The sequence below is a fragment of the Rhinolophus sinicus genome, chromosome X, assembly GCF_036562045.2.
Source record: "Rhinolophus sinicus isolate RSC01 chromosome X, ASM3656204v1, whole genome shotgun sequence".
NCBI classification, from domain to species: domain Eukaryota; kingdom Metazoa; phylum Chordata; class Mammalia; order Chiroptera; family Rhinolophidae; genus Rhinolophus; species Rhinolophus sinicus.
The window spans coordinates 38,247,876-38,266,161 of NC_133768.1; the positions used below are offsets into that span (position 1 = coordinate 38,247,876).

Genomic DNA, 18,286 nt, shown 5'->3' on the forward strand with positions numbered 1-18,286 from the left:
CAATGGAAAAATGAGCAAGAGACTTCAACAGGTGCTTCATAAAGGAACATACCAAGTGGCCAGTAAATATATGGAAAGGTACTCACCCATATTAGTCATTAGATAAATGCAACTTAAAACCACAATGAAATATCAGTACAAACCCACTAGAATGGTTAAAATTAACAAGACTGACAACACCAATGGTCAGTGAGGATGTGGAGCAACTAGAATTCTCATACACTAGAAGTGCTTGTGTAAAGTGGTACCGTTTTGTAAAACTGTTTAGTACTTTCTTCTGAAGTTGAACCTATGCATGTCTTATGACCCAGCGATTTCATTCCTGGGCATATTCCCAACAAAAAGGTTTGTATACATGAACTAAAAGACATGTGCAAGAATGTTCACAGCAGTACTTTTCACAGCAGCTCCAAATTCTACATGTTCATCAACAATATATTAAAAATAAATTATGGTATATTCATATAACGAAATATTATACAGCAATGAAAAAGATGAACTAGAGCTACATGTGACAACATGGATGAATCACACAAATGATGTCAAGTCAAATAAACCAGACACTGATATTCTCTCTCTCTCTCTCTCTCTCTCTCTCTCTCTCTCTCTCTCTCTCTCTCTGTCTCTCTCTCTCTCTCTCAACCCATTTATGCAAAGTTCAAAAACAGAGGTCCAACCACCTGATGGAAGGAGAACTGACTCTGGGTAATGAACACACAATGGGATTTATAGATGATGTAATACAGAATTGTACACCTGAAATCTATGTGATTTTGCTAACAATTGTCGCCCCAATAAATTTAATAAAATAAAATTTTTTAAAAAAAAGTTCAAAAACAGGTAAAACTATTAAGTGTTGCTAGAAGTCAGGACAGTAGGCATATTTGTGGAAGAGAAAGGGGTAGTAATTGGGGTATAGCATAAAGGAACCTGGTAATGTTATGTTTCTTGACCTGTTTGCGTTTAAATGAGTGTGTTTATTTTGAGATAATTCACTGAGCACTTAAGATTTGTGTACTTTTCTGTATGTATCTTATACTTCAACAAAAATTTTTAAACATTTTCCAAATCTTCAAAGACTATATGTAAGCTAGCTACCTACCCATTTGATCACTGTGTCAACTTAAGAAACCATGGAAGTTTAACTCTTTGGTTTTTCATTTTCACCTGGGACCAAGTAAATCTACTAGAACAGCCTGTCCTGCATGTGGCCCAGGTAAGGCATGGATCAGACTTGGCCAGAATTGGTTCAACCATTAGGAATTAGCCTCACCACATACATTAACTACTGAAGCTCCACTTCCCTTCCTGACCACAGCATGGTTCATTGTGTAATTTTAACTGATTCACCAACACAGGCATATTCCCCTTGGACACAAAGCTCTGAAGAGCCACATGAGTCTACCAGGCTACGGGCTGGCTGACCTAGTGAGGTGCAAGTATACCTCCTGGCCAGACAGATGCTCACCAGGACTACCTGTGGTAGAATGATCATTTCATGAGTCCCAAGAGAGAACTGACTACACCTGTAGCAAGTACATATCTTTCCTTACTTATCGTAAGGCATTCACTGATGACTCAACAAGAGGATTTCAGCATCAACGTTTCAGGGAAGACACTTAAAAGGATACTTGTGGTCAAAGCTGTACCACAGCCTGAATAGCCAGGCACTCTCCTGCTTTGTCCGGTTTCCCCCAGCAGAATCTGGACCATCCTAGGAACAAACAAGAAGACAGATGTTGGTTAGAGAAAAGAGATTGACTATATTCCCTATGCTGTACTTCACATCCCTATGACTGTTTTGTAACTACCAATTTGTAGTTGGGATTACTTCTTAATCCCTTCCCCTTTTCACCCAGTCCCCTAACCATCCTCCCATCTGGCAGCCATCAAAATGTTCTCTGTATGTCTGAGTATATTTATTTTGTTTGCTCATTTATTCTGTTCTTTAGATCCCACATGTAAGTAAGATCATATGGTATTCGGCTTTCTCTGCCTGACTTATTTCACTTAGCATAATACCCTCTAGGTATTATGCTAAGTGAAATCCATGTTGTTGCAAATTCAGTAAAGTTAATTTTTAAAAAAATTTTATGGCTTGAAAACAATAAAGTGAGATTATTAAAACTGTAAAAAAAAGAAAAAAGAAAAGGGATTGACATAAGGGGGAAAGTTTTTTTTAACCATAATTTTTAATTATTTTGAGCTCAGAATCAAACACCCTGTATCACTAAAGTATCAAAGATATATTGGGAGGTAATATTTCAAAAAGAAATTGAATGAATCCAAAAGGCAGGCAAATCAATCCCCAAAGTGAAATAGCTTGGTTATGTCTGTGGGTAGATCAACTAACTCAATGTAGTACAAAATTTCTTTTGGCATTCTTATTGTAATTTTCCTGCCTTTCAGCAGATTAATTACCCTAAAGTAGTTTAGATCCTAACAGGTCAAAATTGATTTATAGAGAATATTTTAAAAAGCCTCTGTAAAACCAACTTTCCAGCTCCGCCCCTTGACAAACTAGCATAGGGCTCTTGGTGGTCCTGACCCAGGCACTTGCATTGTTTCAGGTGGCCCAGTAACTTGTTGTCCTTCCAACTTTAGGGAGGTGGAGGTGGAGGGGTGGGCAGGAGAAAAGGAGCCAGAACTAGCATTTTTCTTCTTTTGTCTACCCTCAAGTAGTAAGTTCCTTTATTACTTCTCTCATGCCTTTCCAACTTACACATCCCCATCATTTACTTTTCAACATAATTGGCAAAATCAAACATTCATTTGAGATTTAGGGAATCTGTTCTGTATAATTATTATAAGAAGCACAATTAGTATTAAAGAGTGGACTGACTGCAACAATTTGAGGGCATTGTTGGAGTTCTATGTTGCTGGATGACAAGTTCTGAAAGTACAGACTGCTTGGGAAGCACAACCATTTTTATCATCCTCATGAACGTTATGTGAAAAGGCAACTCTATAATGAGGAACAATCGTCAATATTCAAATAAAACTTGAGCCAGAATTATAACTATTTCTAAATCTCAGAGGGCGTAAATTCCACCTGTAATACAAATAGCAAGGATCAGTTGGACACTTCTGAGAAGGTAAGGATATAGGCAAGTAGAAGGAGGGATATAAGCAAGCACTATTTAAATTCCTAATGTTTCCAACAGCGAAGATTATTTTTAAAAACGAAGTCCCCAGGGTATTTGAGGAATATTTAGTGACAGATATGGAAATGGTTTAGTTAAATGGGCCCTTCTGTGGATGACAAAATAAAAATGAGAGATCCCAGAGACCAGTTTTATTTCAAATTATAACTCATGTGCAAAAAAGAGGGCACAAAAATGTCTCCATTTACAGAGAATTATTCCTCCAGGTAATTAATTGCTAGCCCAATGACAACCCTAAGGAAAGTTCAAAATGCCACACGTAGACTGGTGCAGCCGTTATGGAAGGCAGTGTGGAGGTTCCTCAAAAAATTACGACTAGAATTACCATATGACCCAGCAATCCCTCTCCTGGGTATCTACCCAAAAAATCTGAAAACATTTAGAGATAAAGACACGTGTGCTCCAATGTTCATTGCAGCTTTGTTTACGGTGGCCAAGACATGGAAACAACCAAAATGTCCTTCGATAGATGAATGGATAAAGAAGTTGTGGTATATATACACAATGGAATACTATTCGGCAGTAAGAAAAGATGATATAGGAACATTTGTGACAACATGGATGGATCTTGAGAGTATAATGCTAAGTGAAATAAGTCAGAAAAAGCAGAGAACCATGTGATTTCACTGATATGTGGTATATAAACCAAAAACAACAAAAGAACAAGACAAACAAATGAGAAACAAAAACTCATAGACACAGACAACAGTTTAGTGGTTACCAGAGGGTAAGGGGGCGGGGGGTAGGGGGTGGGAGATGAGGGTAAGAGGGATCGAATATATGGTGATGGAAGGAGAACTGACTCTGGGTGGTGAACACACAATGGGATTTATAGGTGATGTAATACAGAATTGTACACCTGAAATCTATGTAACTTTACTAACAATTGTCACCCCAATAAATAAATAAAAAAAGAAAAAAAGAAAAGAAAAGAAAAAGCCACATGTCTGAGTGCAAAAGTGGTAGATGACTGTTCTGAGAGTCAAATATCTTTATGGAAAAAAATAAATGGTTTTAAAGTGATAGGTGCTAAGCTCTCAGTTCTAAGTGCCAGTAGAATCTTACCAAAGAAAAACCAGCAAGATGATAATCATCAGGAAGGATACTCTAAACTATCAGACACAAGACAAGTCCCCCCAAAGTCAGTTTCATCTGCTCCTCCCCTAAAAGAACAATAAAAATGACAAACCCCTACTCTGCAAAATCACAATGAATTGTCATCACCTGGAACACTTAAATTCCTGCCATCTCATGTAAAAGAAGCTACAGGAGACTTATAGAAGCTCCCAGAGGGACGCTTAAAATGAGTGAAGCAAAGCAAATGATTCGTTTTGAAGGCAAACTAACAAAAAGGTCTTCTCAGGCTACAAAGAGATATGTCTGCAGTCTAAAATAAGATCAAGTGACCTCAGAAATGTAAGAAACTAAGAGGCAGCCCTGAAGGGTTGCAAGGAATAAATTCAGGGCAAATAAAAAGTGGAACTTTGTAACAGAGGTGTTAAACAACCTTTTATTTCAAGAGATGGTGTCAGAAGCATGGTTAGGTACAGGAAGAACTTAGATAAATTCACATAGAGTGGTTTTGGGGAAATCAGGGACAGGACTAATTTTGTAAGCCGACCCAGAAGACAATCAACTGCTTCACAGCTTGATTTGGGCTGCTACCTATCACAGACAAACCAGTGGAGCCCTTCCTGTGGGCACAGGACTGAGAAAGGGTCAGTGCGGGTAGAGGCTGATTCTATCATCCGCAAGGTCCCCTTCTGGGGCTGCACTTGCAGACTCCTGGATTTCCATTCAAGTGCTACCCACAGAAAAAGCAGGGACTTGCTTTGTCACCATGCCCCAACTCAAAACCTGCATGCCCACCAGGAGGGTTCACGCCCCCTCCCATGTCTTGAGCTCTGGCTGCTTCTAGAACCTGGAACACCCTTTCATACTCTCACCTTCTCCCACCACAACACCTACCTGGCTGGTCCTTATCCATTTTTCAAGGCTGTGCACAAGGTCAGCTTCTCTGAGAAATGGTTCAAAAGCAACAGAGCACTCCAAGAGGTGTAGGTGTGAACATCACAGGCTTTCCCAGCAGACTACCTGGGTCCAAATCCTAGCTCTACTCCTGACTGTGCCATTGCCTTGCTGTGTGACTCTGGGCAAGTTTAAATTGAGTTATAATTGCCTTATAAATTGGGTAAGTTTAAGGTGTTCAGTGGGTTGATTGGATACATTTATATATTGCAATATGATTACCACCTTCGTGTTAGTTAACATCTCTATCAAACCACATAATTATCATTTCTTTTTGTGGTGAGAACAATTAGGATCTAACAGTCTCTTAGCAACTTTGTAGTTTATAATACAGTATTGTTGACTAAACTCTCTATACTGTACATTAGATCTCCAGAACTTTTTAAACTACTAGTTGCAAGTTGTACCCTTAAGCATCTCCCTAATTCCTCCAGCCCCAGCCCCCGGTAACCACCTATTCTCTGTTCTTATGAGTTACATGAGGGATTTTTAAACTTCTTACTGAAATTAATAGAGAAGCCCCATCAAGAAAAAAAATACCACAAGCTCTGAGTGTCTATTTTACTGCATTCATTAAGCACCATGCTGCATACTGGAAACACAAAGAGAAATGAGACCCAGCACCTGCCCTCAAACACATTTCCAGAGGGGGAGGCAGGCCGACAGATACATATATGGTGATGAATGTGATGAAGAAAAAGAAAGTGGATTAAAGAACTGAGGAGTGGCAAAAAGTCCAGTTTCAAAATAAATTTTATAGAACTAGTGAATAATGATTTCTGGGTAGAGTTAGATTTAATTCCATTATTATTGTTTAAAGATATTTTTTTAAGTTAAAGTCATTACAATAATGAGAACGGCTTATTTTTTTCCAGAGATGGAGCAGAATGCTGCCCCTCCTCTCCCCCAACCCCGCAAGATTTCTATATCCTAATCCCTGGAATCTGTGATATATTATGTTACACATCAAAAAGGGGCTTTGTAGATGGAGTAAAGCTTTTCCAGGTGTGTCCAGTGTAATCACATGGGCCCTTAAAAGTGGACAAAGAGGGCAAAAGAGTCAGAGAGATGTAGTGGAAGAAGGGGCAGGAGAGATTCAAAGCGTGACAGGGACTCATTGCACTGTTGCTGGCTTTGAAGATAGAGGGGCCAAGAGCCAAGAAATGCAGGTGCTTCTAGGAGCTGAGCTTGACCTCTGGGCCAATGGCCAGTGAGGAAATGGGACCTCAGTCCCACAACCACATGAAACTGAATTCTACCAACAACCTGAATGAGCCTGGAAGTGGATTCTCTCCCAGAGCCCAACTCCCCCCCCAACCTTGATCTGGGCGTTGAGACCTGAAACAGAGAAACCAGTGGGGCCCATCAGACATCTGACCTACAGGACTGTAAGACTGTGTTGCTTTAAGCTGCTAAGTTTGTGGTAATTTGTTACAGCAGGAATAGAAAACTAATGCAGAGCAAAAGAGTAAATAAATGATGCAACCAGATTTGGGCCTTTTTCATGTCCCTGGCACGATGGGGCCGAAATTTCTCAAAAGTAACAAAAGGGCTTAAAAACAGGGAATCAAGAACGCCACAGTGCCTATGCCAGGGCTGCTCACGTTGTAAAGTGCATACAACTCTCCTGGGAGCTCAGTTAAAATGAAGATTCTGATTCAGTGGGTTGAGATGGAGCCTGAGAATCTGCATTTCTAACAAGATCTCTGGTCATGCCCAGCGTGCTGGTCCACGGGGACACTCAGAGCACCAAGGATAGGCCTACGGTCCCTAAAGGAAAAGGAGACGAGGCCCTCTGCGAATTCTCCTCTGCCACTCTCCACCTTTACCCTTCATCACACTGTCACCAAGTCCTAAAGGACAAAGATTCATCTGTCTTGTTTGCAGATGTATTCAAAAAGCCTGAAAGAATGTCTGAAATATAACAGATACTCAATAAATATTTGTCAAATGAATGAATACATTAGTGTTAATTTTGAACTTCTAAGGAAAAAAAGAATAACAGAAAGGGAAATCAGGGGCCCAAGGGAGGCAATCAGAACAAAAAGAAAAGCACGGTGGGGAGGGGGGCGTCACAGAGTAAACATTTGAGGAAAACACACTTCAGCAACTGTTTGAAGTTAAAGATGTAAGTCACTGGGTATCAGATTTCAGCCTGGAGGAAAACTGGAGGAGAACATAGAAACAAACAAATCCAACTTTCCCAGAAAGTTATATGTCAATGCAACTATGAACAGCTGATTTTCTGCGGTTTTCACACTTGTGCGCATGTATGTGTACACACACACACACACACACACACACACACACACACTCAAGCACAGTGGTTTCCTTTTCTCCACATTCCACTAATATCCTGCTTGCGACCTTGTTCTGCTGAGATGATAAAGTCAAGATAAATTCACATTGGGCTCCTAGCTAAGCCTCATCAATGAGTACTCTTCTGTAAACCTGGGGAAGGAAGTGAATGATGTGTCTGCATGTCCGGCCAACATAAATCTCAGCTGCATCTGGCATGAAAAGTCCCCCCTTGAAGAGGGTGTGAGGCCACCCCTAGATCTGGGCAGTTTGCCTCCAGCTGCGATTATTTTTGTTTTGGTTGCAAAGTCACCAAGACCTCTGGAGAAACAAAGCAACTAAGCGTTTTGTTTTGTTATGTTTTGTTTTAATGAGTCAAACTTGCCAGGGACAGGAAGCTGAAGTCTGCCCACAATATTCTTGTGCTTCCCTCACATAAAGCCAAAAGTTGTAGCCAACAGCTCCTTTCCTTCTCCCACATGAGCTAATATTCTGTAGCCCTGTAGCCATGACTCTGTTTACAACCTTGGGCTTCAAGAACCAGTGAGGAAAATTACGCTCTCTATAAAAAATGCTTTCCCATTAAATATCATTTTTTGGTTTGTTTTTAGAAAGATCAGTTATAAAATTAGGTAAAGAGAACTGCCCTTTCTTTTCTAATGGGGAACAAACATCTGGACTTTCCCCGCCTCTGATTTCAGTTTCATGACAACACTGAGTGTGTGACCTGGATCCATTTCAGGGGAAACTGCAAGAATCCAGGGTTTCACCCAAAAATGAGAAGCCCATTTATTTCACTCTTTTACAGTTTCTCGTGACCACTGAGTACACCCAGCCCTGCTGTTAGTGGCTCACTGCACTGAGAAGGTCAGGAGGACATAAAGAGGTAAGGCCCTTTCTGAATAAGGGCATGAGTCATTTTTAAGAAGTTCCTGGGGGACCGAGCTTGAACTTCACCTTTTTTTCCAGTCTGACAACAATCTTGAAAGACTTTCAAAACACCAGCAGAACTGACTTTGGGGGCCCTCTGCATGACTGTGTGTAAGGGTTGGAAGGAGGGAAGTTAAGGGGAAGCTATGACACAGCTTCCAGATAGTGCTGGCCAACTGGGCACCATTGGAAGTGCAGTGTAGGTTGCTGTGCCCTTTCACAATTGGCCCAGAGGGCCCTTCAGGGAGCAATCAGGAACACTGAGTTTACCCATCCAGGAAGGTTTCTGAGGCTCACCATGCCTGGGGCAGGGGGTGGTATCCCAGCTGTCACTGCATGGATTAAATGCACTACCACAACCCTTAGCACTTATGACCTACTGCTTTTTCAAAACTTTCCATGGAAAAGTGACAGCAAGTTTGTTACTAAGGCTAGTTACAAGCCCAGTGTCTCCACGTGCAGTTCTTATGAGATGTATAGTAAGTTCAGCTGCACAAAACCAAACAGACCATTTCCTGTATTTCCTTTAACAGATGCTTGAGTCCAGAGGCAGGAGCAATGACAAACAGCAGAAGGGCTGGAGGTATTTGACTGGTCTGAACTGTCAAGATGAAATCTCTCCAAACCCTGGCTATCCGACTGGAATTAGCCTGGTTTTCTTATAAAATTAATCTTGACTGACGTTAGGTCGGTAAAGGATACTTTGCAATAGGGCAGTCATATTCTACCAGAGCCATTATTTTCCTTTCCGTGAAATAAAGACATCCATCACGCTTTTCACCCAGGTTTTCTCAGGGTGTTTCAAGATCTCCCAAAATGGTTATACTCTAACTTAGCTTCTAAGTGCACAATTCCCGAACCCCTGTTTTCTAAAGTCCTTAATCAAAGCAGGAGTCAAACAGCAACTTTTCAAAAAGAACTTCTTATTGAAACCACATGTTCCCAACTGGCACAGTGGCAAACTCTAATATAATTGCAAAGGTCTTCTGGAGCACCAGTAAAGTAGGTACCAAATCTCTAATGCAGCTCATTGAAAGCTCTTCCCCAAATGTCCAGAACTTTCAGAGGTCATGGCTTTGTGTCCCTTAAGGAACATGAACACCAAGAATGCCTCATCAGGCTGTGACCCCCTCAAAGAGAAAGAAATCAGAAAGGCTGTAGCACAGTGGCACCCCTGGGCCCTGCACAGCACCACATTTTGCAAGACGTGTTACTTCTGATTTGGTAGATGGAGTCATTAGAAGATCCTATGGAATCTGAAATATAGAGACTGGGTTCAGGATGAAGTGCAATGACGATTGCAACTCAAAGCTGACTGGAAGAAAAGAAACACTCGACATGGTCTCACAGACAACACACGCATGTGCTCAGTATACATAACGCTTCCTACTATGCTGGTGCTTTGCCCGTGCCCCCATCTGTCCATCAAATACCTATTGAGCTCACCATGTGCCAGGCTGACCAAAATTGTTCTTGACTCCCAAGGCCAAATAATAACATTTTGGTAACAAATTTCTGCTCCTATCATAACTCCTTTCCCCCACCTGGCCTGCCCAGAAAATGCCAGCCTGGGGAAGGAACAAAATCTGGAGACAAAAATCATCCCACCATTCCCAAAACAGGGGTGATACACCAGTGCTAAAACATGTTTGCCACTTCGTTGACACTTTTCCCACCCAGAGGTTATGATCTCTATCTCCTCCCCTTGAATCTTGGCTGGCCCTAGTAACTCACTGTAATAGAAAGTGATGCTCATAGAAGTGATGCTATGAGACTTCCAAGGTTAGGTCAGAAAAGGGAATGTAGCTCCCACCTTGCATGCTGGGACACTGGCTTTAGGAACCCCGGGCCATCATGTAAGAAGTCCAATACCCTGAGGCCAAGGAGAGAAGCCATACACCGGCATTCTAGTCAGTGGTGCTCATGTGAGTCCTCCCAGCCCAGGAACCAGACAAAGGAGCGAATGAGCTTTGGGATGAGTCCAGCCTCAGTGTTGAGTTACCTCAGACCTTTTTCATGGATCAAAGGCAAGCCATTCCTTCTAGGCCCTTTCCAAATTTCTGACCTAGAGAATCCATGAATAGATGAAATTGTTGTTCACTCACCTATGTTTGGGGCAGTTTGTTATGCAGCAATAATAACTGGTTCAGATGGTAACACCAAGGGCTAGCACACTCCCCTACCCACACGGTCTCCATCAGGATTCTCTGTAGCAGCAGGCACTCTTACCTGTGGTCATACTAGGTGCTGCCATAGAGCTCCTCCACTCACTGCCTCTACAGCTTCCCTCCCCCACACTCTGCTCCATGCTGTCACTACCACCACCGCCCTGCCCAAGCCTTAACTGTTAGCCTTGCTGTGACTTTCAGCCCCCACAGGAGTGAAGGCTGCTGCTCTGCCATTACTGGGCTAGACAGGAACTCAGAGAGCTGTAGGGGATCCCAGATCCTGGAGGAACAGGAGGGCCCACAATCCATCCTTTTCCTTCCCCTGCCCAGGCACCACTGAAAGACTTAGAACCAGTTACAGCAAACCGATCACCAATGTATCCAATATATCCCTTCTTGGAAGGTAGGGAGTCAGGGACTTAGCTTAAACACTCTTTCTGGCCAGTCCACCTCCTTAATATGTTGTTTAAGAACACAGACTCTGGGGTTAAATCCTGGCTCCATCACTTTTTAATTCTCTGATCTTAGATAACTCAGTTAAACTCTCATATTTCGGCTACTCATCTGTAAAATCGGGATAATAATACCTATTTCATAAGGTGGTTGTCAAGATCACAAAGAGGGAATCCATGTAGAGCTTCTGGTGTATAGCAATGCTCAATAAATTTTAGCTATTTTTAATAACATCACCCCTAGGAAGAAGCATGTCTTGTGACTTACCCCTTGTAAGACTTGAAAGCTGTCATTGTTGGGTGGTGGGTCTTGATCTGGGTCAACACCAACTCTATAAATCATCAGGGAGAAAGACAAGGAGAAAAATGGAGAGTATTAGCTCGGACCATGGCAGCCATACTGGCTAAAAGTTGCGAAGAGGCTGACCATCTTCCCGAAGCAGAAGGAATGGTTAAACGAAGAGGAAGGCTGTCATGCAGAAGTCATGAGAAAGAGGTTATACACCACATCAGATCCCAGGGGGAAGGAGGGGCAATAAATCCTGTGTGCATACAGCCTAAGCAAGGCCTGGGCGGAACAGCACCAGCTGGCAACTGTCCATCTGCCTTCCTGCACTGGACGGTCCCAGTTACCAAAATGTAGGTCCCACTGCACCAGGCCTTTTCCTCTCTGCTTCTTCCTCACTTCCACCCTGACCTGCTTTTATTAAATAGGTGTATTAGCCTTTGTAAGTGGCTTCCATGTCAAGAGAAAGAAAACAAACTGCCTAGGTGAAATAGGAAGTCTATGGGTAGAAGGAAAGGCTGAAGTGTGCCCTGTACTGCAATGAAGAAAATGAAGTCAAGCACAATAACAGCTGCCAAAAGAAACGTAGTCTCCTCTAGTCTTTTTAACTAATCTCTACTACGAGGAAAAAATTTGGTTTCACAAGAACTTTTTAAAATTCTGTTTAACAAGAACTGCTTATAACGACTAGGTTTGACTATTTTTCCTCAAGTCCTGGCAACATCAATGGGACTCATCTATTCACCCTGGGCCCATGTGGCCACGCCAGAATCCAAACAACAAGCATGAAACATTGGAATAACTGGATAAACTCACGAAACGAGGGCCACCCTAACCTTATCCCAAACTCTCGATGTTTGACATTTTGTTTGGGGAAACTTAAGTGATTCTAGATCCACACCATCCAGGAAACTTTCTGAGAGGATGGCAGTGTTCTAGACCTGCACTGTCCCATGTGGTAACCACTAACCCCATGTGGTCCCTGAGCACAAGAAATGTGGCTGGTAGGACTGAGGAACTCCATTTTAATTTTACTTAGCTTTAATTAAAAATTAAATTTAAACAGCCACTTGTGGCTAGTGGCTACCACATTGGACAGTGAAGATTCTAGAAAATACTAATTCCAGCTGCATCTCTCTAGCATCACTTTTTTTCTCAACTAAAAAGGTGACGACCATCTGCTACCCTTTGCCTTCTCAATAACACCCAAGATGACCACTGGGATTGTGCTAAGAAACACTCCAAGTGCCATAAGTATGAAGCAAAACTTTGCTTGAACTTACTACTTAGACAATGGAGAGATTCCTCACTTCACCACGATATAAAACAAGTTTTTAAACCCTCTGAAAGCTTTTCTTTACAGATAAATGTCATCTTATAAACATGAAAGGAATGACAGAATTAGAAAACCACCATTTTCTATTCCTAGTGTAATAACTGTTTCAAGCAAGGGTTATCAGTGGATAATTTACCAGTTGGTAAAAGGTTGTTAGGAATCTGGCTGTTCATATGATGTGAAAGGGTCACTGTACAGATTACTTTTTAGTTACAAAGGGAAGGAAAATGGTACCTTTACAGTGGAGAGACCTGAGGTCTAAAGAGATCAAATTTAACATCATTAATAAAGGGACAGCCTGATAAGAAATGTATAACAAGAAATATATAATAATCACTTTAACAGTATTTTTGGCAAAAATTACTATCTCTAGTCATGAGGAAAACTAATCAGAAAAATCCAGATTGCAGGACATTCTGCAAGACAATTATCCTGAATACTGAAAAACAACAACAAAAAACCCTCAATGTCATAAGAGATAAAAAAGGGGGAGGATTGTTCTAGATTACAAGAGATTAAGAGACATGACAACCAAAGTAAACTTTGATTGGATCCTGGATCCTCTGTGTGTGTGTGTGTGTGTGTGTGTGTGTGTGTGTGTGTGTGTGTAAAATTCATGTTACTTTTTCTCAGGTGTGATAAAGGTATTGTGATCATGTAGAATACTGGACTCCTTAGAGGTACATGCTGGTGTTTAGGCATAGAAAATCATGATGCCTGTAATGTACTTTGAAGTACTCTGAAATGGTTGAAAGAGAGAGAGAGCAAAAATGACCAAAAAAGAATATAATACAACGTTAACAACTGGAGTATCCAGGTTAGAACTTGGGTATTCATTGTCCCATTCTTTCTTTCATTGTTTTTTTCTTTTACAGATTTAAGATTTTTCACAATTTAAAAAGAAGAATATTTAATTATATCCTTGTTGAAAACGTTTCAAAAACACATCAGTATATTTTCTTGTCTCTTTAATCTGTCTACTCATGTAGATGATTCAGGATCTCCTATTATTTCAGGGATGGAAAACCAGAGATTGTACAGATTCATGGACATAGAGTGCTATAATAGGTAAATATAGGTAACTGGTAAATAAGTAGATGCCGATTCAAGTAATTGCATGGTTGTCTTTACCAGATAAATCCTGGAATATTTTATTGAGATTCTCCTTCTCCTAAAAGTAAATGGCAAGGGGGAAAAATGCTACTTAACTGAAACATATGGTAAATCAAATTTCAACCAGTGCAGCCACTTTCAGATCTGGTTGTGCATGTCCCCTGGAAATCCACAGTTCTGAGGACAGTCCTACCCCACGCCCCCTTTCCTTGCTTTTACCTCCCTCTGTCATGGAAGTTCCAACCCTCGCTGTAGTCACTTCCTACCAACTACCAGTCTGAGATGCAACCCCGACTCCTGACAGTAGGGGCCTAAAGGGACCTCTAGGGCCTTCCCACTGGCAGAGGAATGTGGGAGGGTCCCTTGTAGTGCCCTGGAGCTCCCTGCTACTGGTGTAAGTGCTAAATAGGAGATACCTGAGGAAGGAAACAAAGACCTGCTTCCCAGACTGCTATGGCTTTTTAAATACCAAAAGAAAACAGACCAGGGGCCATGAGACTCAAATGGTGTTCTGTGATTTTTCCCCATTCAAGGCTGTTTAATAATTACTTTTCTGGCAGGGTTGAGGCCCATTGGACCAGTCTCCAGAGATGACACTGCAGCCCTACAAAGTGCCTCACCCTTGGGGCAGGGCTCAGAACCAACTGGGTCTCTTGGGACAGGCTGAGCAATGGGCCAGGGTATCTCTGGGAAGCAAGAAACACCAGGTACAGTACTTTAAGTATAATGCCTCAGAAGACTTGGGGATCTCCTGACTTTTTGAAATTCCTAGTTTCAGGCAACTGTCCCAAATATATATTTCTCTCCCGACCTGCTGTAATGCTTTTGATCTAGGACATTTTATAAATCTGGAACTTTCTGTGCTGTTTTATTGTATCATATTTTAGCATTCCCCTGATATATCAGGGTTGAGCTCATCAGAGCACATATAACAGTCTTTTCTTCTGGAATAAACTGAATTACCCTTATTTTTATTAAGAATGAGATAATGTGTAAATCTGACACCAAATGTGAAAATAAAGCAATCAAACTGATATGCTCATTCTGGAATGAATAAATGCAAAAAAAAACGAATAATTTCCCTTCTCGTGTAGTATGTACCTTCTGATTAAGTGCCATACAAAATGCCATAAAATCCCCCAAATTTTAGAAGTTTTAGAACTTCTAAAGTTTAGTTTAGAACTATCTACTTTAATCGATAATTTTTTTAATTTGAATGGCTGAGGTCCTAAATAATCTTAAGAATATGAGGCACACATCCTCAGATAAAACCTTGAACAACCTATCAGAATCTGAATTCTCTCATGTCCCAAGTGTAATAACTTGCACTTTGCCTGAAGTGCAATTTGCAAGATTCCTTCTTGAAGGTGGAATATTTCCAAGGAGAGGGTTTCCTCTGAAACCTAATTGGTACCTAAAGTCAGATCTCCAAAAGTGAACGTGTGTGTGTGTGTGTGTGTGTGTGTGTGTGTGTGTGTATTTTAAACAGTAGAAACAAGTTTGAACCTAGGAAACTTAAGGACTTCCATTACTTGTATGCGTGTCATTGCACTATACATTGCACTATACATCTAGGTCCTAGTGATATCCCAAGATCCACGTACCAGGACAGGTACCACTGCTTTCACTGCTGTGCTCAGCGTGAAATACTTTCACAATGCCAAGAACAGAGTTTAAGCCTACTTTGCATTTGAATTATCTCCCAGCACCCAGAATCAGATGAAGGAAACAGCATGCGGGCTAAAGATACAGAGGGAAAGAAGAAACATTGAAGTCTTTACTCTGATTGCCCAACATCACCACTCTTAAGCATAATCAGATAATAAACTTGGATGGGCAATGAGAAATAAATTGTATTAGAAGAGTTTTTAATTATCTTCTGGTTTAAAAAAATCTGGGGTGTTTTTTTTTGTATCTTCTGATTCACTATGATAAGGTACAAGTACACAGAAACATACTTAAAAACCTAAAACCGCACTGGTGCCTAATTAGAATGGCGTACGCCATACCCCAACTATGACTGAAATGTAAAATTCTGGTTCTTTTTATGAGTTAGAAACCTTGTTCACAAGATCATAAGCAGAATTTTGTGGGGATAGTATTTGTGGCTCTGCAAATGGGATGCTCCTAACACTAAGCTCAGCTGTACAAGGAGACACTCACCAACTCTGGCTTTGGTGTTGACACACACTGCCCAAAATGTGGGAAAAGGGGACAAACTCAGGAACACTGACACATCAGCCAGCCCAGAGAAAGGGTGGAAAATAATTACATTTGACCTGACCTCTTGACCCTTTGCTAAAAGGGGCAGGGGGTTGGCACACACAGGAAGGAAGAAAGAGACAAACAGCATCAAGAGAAACATCTCAGGTTAGAAGGAGGAGAAAAGCCAGGCCCGGTTAATTTGTTTCTGAGGAAGCCCTTGTGTCACCTGAAGTACTGCCAGCAGTGTTCGTTCTGGTCCTCTTCAAAGGGCTCCTCGACGCCAACTCTGGGCAGCAGAAGAAGCGAATGTGAGTGTCACAGGGACAATAGGCGAGCAGGAGCTCTGGGCACACGACTTGGGCCACGTCCATCACAGAACAGGCCGTCTAACTTGAAACATAAATCTGTACCCTCTCTTATACTGTCCCCATTCTCTAAAACCCAGAGAGGCAGAGAGGCTGCTAAATTTACATTGAAAGCAACAATGTTAGGAGCCAGGTCAAATGAAGCTTGATTAGGAATGAAGATAAGCCTCTCCAAATATAATGTAATGAAATCAGAGGAATAAATGCAGCTCATAGAAAATTAATTTATACAATTTTTTTCAGGAATTCATCTGTTTCATAAAGCAAGACATATCCACACAAAAAAGAAAACAAAATTGTTATCAAACACATATTTGAAGTGTTTACACGTATTCTTACACATATTTGACAGAAACAGCAAAAAGCACTGTTATTGAAAACAGCAACAAAACTTAAGAAGACAAATATGGCCATTTTTTCTATACAAGTAAATCATGTTGTCCATGGGTTCGACATGAAATTCGGAAACCCAACTTCTGCTATTCTTTTTACCTAGTGGTCTTAGAGTTGACATGGTCCGTTTTACGTTCTTTAATAATTGCTGGGTTATTCAGAGTGTGTTTGAACCTCACGGTCAAACTAAGAGCAGGGTTTCACAACTTCAGCATTCCTGATGTTTTGGGCCCTGGCCGCTACACACATGATGATACCAGTAGCACCCACCCACCCCCATTTGAGGCAACCGAAAATGTCTCCAGGCATTCCAAATGTCCCCTTGGGGGGGCAAAATTGTCCTCAGTTGACAACCACTTCACTAAAACATGTATCCTCAATGGGGGGGTGATACTGCCCCCATGGGTGTGAAAATTGGTTTCTGTAGGACAAAACATTTTTCAGATATTACAATAATTTGTAGCCCTCCAAAGCCTCAAAAAAGCTAGTTCGTTGAAAAGATTTATAGCACATAAACAGATATATAGTAGATCTGTGGTATTAAAATTTCAGTGAGAGAGGTAATTGGGAAAAACATTTTTAAAGGCTCCTTAAGCAGGCAAAAATGAAAAAACAAAGGTTGAGAAACACTGTGTTAGACAATGCCCAAATTCTCATGCTACAAACATCCCCTGAAATATGCAGGTGAGAACGTGATGCTTCTTACAGTGGTATTTTTAATTAGCCACACATTTAGACTGTGGCTTATCCATACTATATGTTACTACAGTATTGAAAAATTGTGATAAATTCCATAAAAGCAAACTGGATTCCATTAATGTAAGATTCACTAGTAATAATAATAGTAATCATAGCAGTAGTAATGCTATGATTAGTAATGATAATATAATAGTTTAAATATACTAAATGCTTACCATGTGCTAGATGGTTCATTTAATGAGAAAACTCTTTATCACATTTATTAATTATCACTTCTTATCCTCGCACTATTGTGGTTCCTATGTAACTGATGAGGAAACTGAGAGTTAGAGAGGTTAAATGAGTTGCCCAAGGTCACAAAGGTAGAAAATATTGGAACCAAGATTACAACTGAAGCTGTTAGACCCCAAAGCCCCAGTTTTTCACCTTCCAGGATACTGCCTCTGATTACAAGGGGGCGCCTTGAAAGTCTTTAAATATATCCAGTTACAAATGCTATTACATAAAGAGCTCAGGGCTTCTCCCTGCCTTTATTCCTTATCTTACAAAGAGCTTTGTTGTAAATTCTCAGTCTAACAGGATTATACTCAGCAGAGTGTCCTAATTTGTCCTTCAGTGATTATATTACTGCACTCTGGGGTAGGAAGGTTACCTGTTCATTTGGCTGCCTGGGTGTATGCCATCCCCCCCCCTCATTCACCACCACTTCATGTGTGTGTCACCTGAAGCTGGGAGCTCCAAGAGGACAGCCACTGTGCCACCAAAATGCACTCAGGATACATACAAGGCTCATATGCTGAAATAATACTGTGATCATTTTTTTAAGTTGCCAAAATTTTATCCTTTGTG

At 41.0% G+C, this 18,286-nt stretch overlaps 1 protein-coding gene across 2 annotated transcripts in view; it reads right to left on the reverse strand.

The window, feature by feature from the left end:
• The window catches only part of SLC9A7 (solute carrier family 9 member A7), a 151,031-nt gene that overhangs the window by 25,593 nt on the left and 107,152 nt on the right, over positions 1 to 18,286 (reverse strand). Inside the window, exons 13-15 of one of the 2 annotated variants that reach the window (XM_019717411.2) lie at positions 16,207 to 16,266; positions 11,309 to 11,372; positions 1,632 to 1,714 (exon numbers count right to left, since the gene is read on the reverse strand). In XM_019717411.2, coding sequence (XP_019572970.1) covers positions 1,632 to 1,714; positions 11,309 to 11,372; positions 16,207 to 16,266 — 207 coding nt within the window. The remainder of the gene's footprint in view (positions 1 to 1,631; positions 1,715 to 11,308; positions 11,373 to 16,206; positions 16,267 to 18,286) is intronic. The other variant, XM_019717412.2, reaches the window with a different exon arrangement.